General features: G+C 53.4%; 1 protein-coding gene across 1 annotated transcript; it reads right to left on the bottom strand.

Annotated features, from left to right (window-relative positions):
* Nucleotides 1–2,603: 2,603 nt before the first annotated feature.
* LOC119365604 (FCS-Like Zinc finger 2-like) lies at nucleotides 2,604–3,438 on the bottom strand. Its single transcript, XM_037631249.1, has one exon. It carries the CDS (start codon nucleotides 3,257–3,259, stop codon nucleotides 2,969–2,971), a length of 291 nt encoding a protein of 96 aa, XP_037487146.1. The 5' UTR covers nucleotides 3,260–3,438; the 3' UTR covers nucleotides 2,604–2,968.
* Nucleotides 3,439–6,021: the final 2,583 nt, after the last annotated feature.

The following is a 6,021-nucleotide window of genomic DNA, read 5'->3' as shown; positions in this document are numbered from 1 at the left end:
AGCGAGCGTGGCCCGTGGTCCACGCAGCCGTCCCGAGGCCGTTCCCGCGGTTGCACCGGCCCGCACTCCTCCGCCGCGCCGCCCCTTCGGGATATCGCGCCGCGGCCCGCGGTCTTCGCCGCCGCCCTGAGGTCTTACCGCCGTCGCCCCGACCTGCCCGCCGCCATTGCGTCGCCCCTTCGGGCCGTAGCGCCGCGGCCCGCTGTCCACTCTGCCGTCACCGCGCGTCGACCTCCCGTGGTATGCGCTGCGCCGTCTCCCTTGCCGCGGGAACGCCACCATCCGCGCCGGTCTTCGTCACGCTGTTGGGTTCTTCGCCTACTTCGAGCACCGCCGCCGCGCTCCTAACCTAGTCGCTGCCGCCGCTCTTCTTTGGCCGCCGCCGCCGCTACCCCCGTAGCTGCCGCACCCGCTCATCCACCTCCTTCGTCTTCGTCCAGCACCAGCCCGTCGCCAGCGTCGTCGTCATCTACCTCGACCGCTTCATCTACTCCGACAACCGTGTGCGACATTGGCCCCGTGCCGATTGGCGCCGCAACCGTCGTCGAGTCCTTCTCTACTGGTCTCTTCGACTTCTTCGATATGGCGTACAGCTCGTGCAGGTCCCAGTCTACGCATGCCCGATGCTGGACACCGCCGCGTGCCTTCATCCACGACGTGTCCCCGGGCCCAGCAAGCCTGGTGCGGTGCTTCGTCAACTTCGTCTTCGTCCGTCTACGCATGCCCGGTACTGGCAACACCAACACGTGCCTTCGTCTACGATGTGTCCCCGGGGTTGGCAATCCCGGCGCGCCGCATTGTCAACATCATCTACTTCCTAGCGCACCACTACTTCGACACCACTGCGCGCACGACTAACTCGGCGCCTCCTTGCGCCCGCGGCTCCATGGCAACTTCCTCGACACCGGCTACCCCGACTCGATATCGACCACGACGTTCTTCGCACGGCTACCTTGACCACGGCTCCACCACCCACGCTCTCGGCTACCTCGACAAACGGCACAAAGGGCTATCGCCTTGCTTGAGCAACCTCGTCGGTTGCCACTCCAGCCACGACTCCGCGATGCGTCGACCGTTACGACTGTGGGGGTGTCCGTCGGTTTGCTTTCGGATTCTTCTCCAGTCTCACGGTCTGCGTCGCTACCGTTGTGACTGTGGGGGGATGTTGAGTATAATGTTTATTAGGAAAGACGAGATAGACTAGGATTTGTTCTGGCTTGTCTTGTACTTCAAGTAGATCATTGTACTCCTATATATATGCTCATGAGGCTCAAGCAATACAACAAACTATTCCACCAAATCCCTCTCTCCCTTCCAACACTCCTTATATATTTTCCACTGGACTTTTAGAAGAGTTTTTGATGGCATATTATAAGGTTTCTTCTCAATTTTTTCCCACGGGAATTTTTGGAGGAGTTTTCAGTTTGCAATATATAGATGACGAATTGATCAAGGGGGAGTGTTGAGAAATAAAACATGTGATCAATTGTTTATGAGAGGGATGCTTACAGGAGGTGTCTGTTTGGGGAAAAGATGTCTCCCCAACACACCCTTCACCGTGTATATAAGTGGGTCTCCCACGTTGCAATGAATCTAGAGAATTATTTGTGTCTCTTTTTTGTCTCCTTTACTTGTCCCCTTTATTTTGATACTACAACAACTGCCACTATAGTGACACATGCATTTCCCGACTTCCGGTGCAGAATAATAAAGCCGTGAAAAGGGCACCACAGAAATTTAATATTCCACTCGAGGCATTCGGCGTCCACATAGATGTTCTCCGCGGACAAGGGCCCGTGAAAAAGCGTTTGGTTTTCTAGCGGTGGGGCCCGCGAAACACGCTAAGTCACAACCTCGATTCAGTGACTTGGCGCTGAGTCTCAAGGCGCACAGAAATGAGTAAAATAATCGAGACGTTCGACGAATTTGACGCCGGAGGATTGGTCGGTTGGGGTATCATGGTTGATTTGATTTCCTCTACCTTCTACCTGGAGTGTTTTCTTTCAGGCGCAAGAACAATTGTTCTACGATATATATTATATTAGGCGTAAATTATGTACAAAGGTAATCAAAAAGGTAAAATCAGTCAATGCCAGTTTTAAGAAACCTCATAATTTTTTTACAAATGTTGCTCAGACCAGTATTTCAATTGATGTGCTTTCCCCTTGCTTTGCTCGTTGAATTGCCTTCGGAATGCCTTCTGCTAGATGATGGCGCCAAGCTTGTATGGAATGATGAACTGCCTTGAAGATTTGTCATTTCTAACCAACCAGATGCCCCAGCAACTTGCAATAATCATGTCCATGGCGATCCCATGTGGGAGCGCCGCAGCCGTAAGACAAATTTCATCATATTGTGAAATACCTCTTTGCCTGGTGGGCACAATTTGAGACCAGCATTCAGCGGCAAAAGTACAGTCCCAGAAGAGGTGCAACAGAGAGCACATGTGTAGTTTGGAAGATGCATTGCTTTCCTGTGTAACAGATTCCTGGTGTTGACTCGGCCTGGAGTGTGTATCATGTTTGATTTGATTTCCTGTTACCTTGGCCCTTCGCTACATGATTGATTTGATTTCCTCTACCTTAGCTTGAACAGAAACAGGATTGAACAAAGGCATGTCTTATGTCATTCGATTGACTGTGAAAGTGGCACTGCAAACTCGCTCTCATACAGAACTGACGTTAATGCAGAAAAGGAGAGCCGAGGGGCACACATGGCCGGCTAAGGCCGTGGAGAATCTAGTTTGATTGTCTTCTTCAGATTCAGTCCAACTCCTTTGCCGCTGTGTTTATGCCCAAATCACTCGACGGGCGGCCCGTGCAGCGCATGCCGATGAGCCGCATCTTGATTCTTCAACCAAGGAGAATCTCTTCGATCCCGCGCTCACCAGTTAGCCACGGGCGACGGCGTCGTCGTGCACGCAGATGTTGTTGGCTCAAGTGCGTAGGCAGCTTGGCCCTGTCACCGGTTAGCTCGCGACGGACACCTCGCAGGACTCCCGGCGTGCACGGCCGGACTCCGTTCCCGAAGAGAACTGCTTCTGCCTCCGGGCGGCCGCCCTGGCCGTCTGCCTGGCGCAGGCGGCGTCGAGCCGCATCTGCTCGTGCCGGCACTCGTCGCTGCAGAAGGGCATGTCCCCTCTGTACATGAAAATGTCGCAGTCCCGCGCCAGCGGCTTGGTGCAGAGCGCGCAGGCGTCCAGGGCGTGCACGCCGGGCTCGCCGACCGGCTCGGCGTCGAAGAAGAAGGCGCAGGCCATCCTGTGCTCGTGTGTGTAGCTAACTTAGCAGTGAGTCGTTGCCTTTGGTGCGCCGGGAGTGGGAGGATGAGTGTTTGCTGTGCTGAACCAAACTGGGGTCTGGGTATATATGGTTTGCCTTGGTTGAAGAAGCAATGAAACAGGCTCGCCGCGGGCGAGACGAGCCCACAGGGTCAGCCAAATACCATGCGCCGCCCGGACGAGGCTAACCAAGGACGATGGAGTGGTTCGGTTTCTTTATTCGCGGGCTCCGACACGGGCCCACGGTGCCATGCGGTGGGTGGCCCGCCCGATGGCAGATGTGGCTCCACGGCGGCGAAAACGACGGGAACCATGTTATGTCCAGGCGACGTGCACGGGGTCCCGGCCACCGATAGCAACGTACAGAGGTCGCTCCAGAGATGTCGTCCTCCAATCCATGTACCCCCAAATCTGTGTGCTAGCGCCCGTAGTCTTGGAGTACGACACCAATACCATCGACTGATTGGAATGGAAATACAAGTAACTAGGCGTGTAAGACATAGAGTTTGAGAAACTGCTCGACATTCTAAATGGTATGTGCCTATCTCATTATATAGAAGTATCAAAGGGTACAATACAATTACAGACATATACAAGGGTCTACGTGTATATACAGTCTAACACACTCCCTCAATCTTAACTATGGCCTGAAGTACAAAGCAAGTTAAGATTGTGTCTACAGCCTACAAACTGTGGTTGTGGAAGAGGCTTCGTGAAGATGTCAGCAAGTTGATCTTTTGATGAAATGAACTTGATACTGAGGAGCTTCTGTGCAACACGTTCTCGGATAAAGTGATAGTCCACCTCAATGTGTTTTGTCCGAGCATGAAACACCGGATTAGATGAAAGATATGTAACACCAATGTTGTCACACCAAAGCACTGGAAAATGAGCAGGAGAGACTCTCAATTCCCTCAACAATGACTGCACCCATATGATCTCAGCAGTCGCATCAGCAACTGCTTTGTACTCAACGTCAGTACTGCTGTGAGACACCGTAGCCTGCTTGCGAGCATTCCAGGCGTTGGTGTCAAAACCGGCGGATCTCGGTAGGGGGTCCCGAACTGTGCGTCTAGGCGGATGGTAACAGGAGACAAGGGACACGATGTTTTACCCAGGTTCGGGCCCTCTTGATGGAGGTAAAACCCTACGTCCTGCTTGATTAGTATTGATGATGTGTGTTACAAGAGTGGATCTACCACGAGATCAAGGAGGCTAAACCCTAGAAGCTAGCCTATGGTATGATTGTTGTTCGTCCTACGGACTAAAGCCATCCGGTTTATATAGACACCGGAGAGGGCTAGGGTTACACAGAGTCGGTTACAATGGTAGGAGATCTACATATCCGTATCGCCAAGCTTGCCTTCCACGCCAAGGAAAGTCCCATCCGGACACGGGACGAAGTCTTCAATCTTGTATCTTCATAGTCTTGGAGTCCGGTCGATGATGATAGTTCGGCTATCCGGACACCCCCTAGTCCGGGACTCCCTCAGTAGCCCCCGAACCAGGCTTCAACGACGACGAGTCCGGCGTGTACATTGTCTTCGGTGTTGCAAGGCGGGTTCTCCTTCAAACTTCATGTTCCTGTCGAATAGTGTCCGGCTTCCTTATAAATGTTGCGCTCCTTGGCTTCTACGCCCAATAATGGCCTTCTTCCACGTGTCGTATGAATGCGAAAAGTTAGGGTATTTTTACATTATACCCCCTAGCCGTGCGAATGAGCCGCCTATAAGAGAGGCGAGGATCTAGATCCAACTCACACCATCCTCCTTCCGCAAGTACTCATCGAAGCGACTCTGACAAAAATCCATTCTATCATGGATACTCGACGCGGCTCCTCCTCTCGCGCTCCCAGCCCTAAGCCAGGAGATTGGGGGAGATGCTCAGTTCCACACAGCGAGCTAGTGGCGCTCCAAACCGAGGGATATCTTCCCCCAGCCTTCATGGTTCCGGTTCGAGCCGGACTGGCCACCTTCAGGGGTGGAAAGCAGGCGGAGAGCGTCCCCAACCCTTCCAAAGGAGAGCGGGTATGCTTCGTCCCTTATCTAATAAGGGGACTCGGATTTCCCATACATCTGTTTCTCCGGGGGCTCCTGGAGTTCTACGGACTCCAGCTTCACCACCTTACACCTGCCTCCATTTTGCACATCGCGGGCTTTCCAACAAATCTGGTCCGATGCCTGACTTTAGGTTCAGTATTTGATTGGCGTCCGTCCCTCCGCGGGAATCCGGCATGGAGGGATCGGGAATCCGGACATAGTTGGTTTTTAACATAGAAGAAGAGTCGCCGCATTGTTCCTCTACCACAACAACGTGGTGGGTAACCTGGGGAGAGTTAATTTCTCTCGGATCGGTTTTAAGCTCAATCTGATCGTAGTCGGTAGCGAATCCCAGGGCGGCGATGCAATCCAAGAGCTCGTTTACGGAGGAGAGCTCAATCGGATCTAGCTGCTCGGCGAATTCCGAGCCGACGTGAACATCGCTTTTAATGACCTGAGAGGTCATTGTCGGAGCGGTGGCCGAACGGGCGGTCATAAGAATACCGCCTAGCCGGATAGTCTGGCCGGCGGCCAAAGCTCCCTTGACGACGACGCCGTCTTTAAAGACGGGAAAAGGCATCCTTCCTGATGGCGACGGCACAGAGGAACTCTCAATGAAAGCACCAATGTCGGTGTCAAAACCGGCGGATCTCGGGCAAGAGGGCCCGAACCTGGGTAAAACATCGTGTCCCTTGTCTCCTG

This window comes from Triticum dicoccoides, chromosome 2B, assembly GCF_002162155.2.
Source record: "Triticum dicoccoides isolate Atlit2015 ecotype Zavitan chromosome 2B, WEW_v2.0, whole genome shotgun sequence".
In the NCBI taxonomy this organism is placed as follows: domain Eukaryota; kingdom Viridiplantae; phylum Streptophyta; class Magnoliopsida; order Poales; family Poaceae; genus Triticum; species Triticum dicoccoides.
Note: the sequence above shows the minus strand (reverse complement) of the source record. Positions and strands in the feature narration are given on the sequence as shown.

Coding starts and splice junctions, on each gene's coding strand:
- LOC119365604 (XM_037631249.1), bottom strand. CDS start 3,259: ATGGCCTGCGCCTTCTTCTTCGACGCCGAGCCGGTCGGCGAGCCCGGC.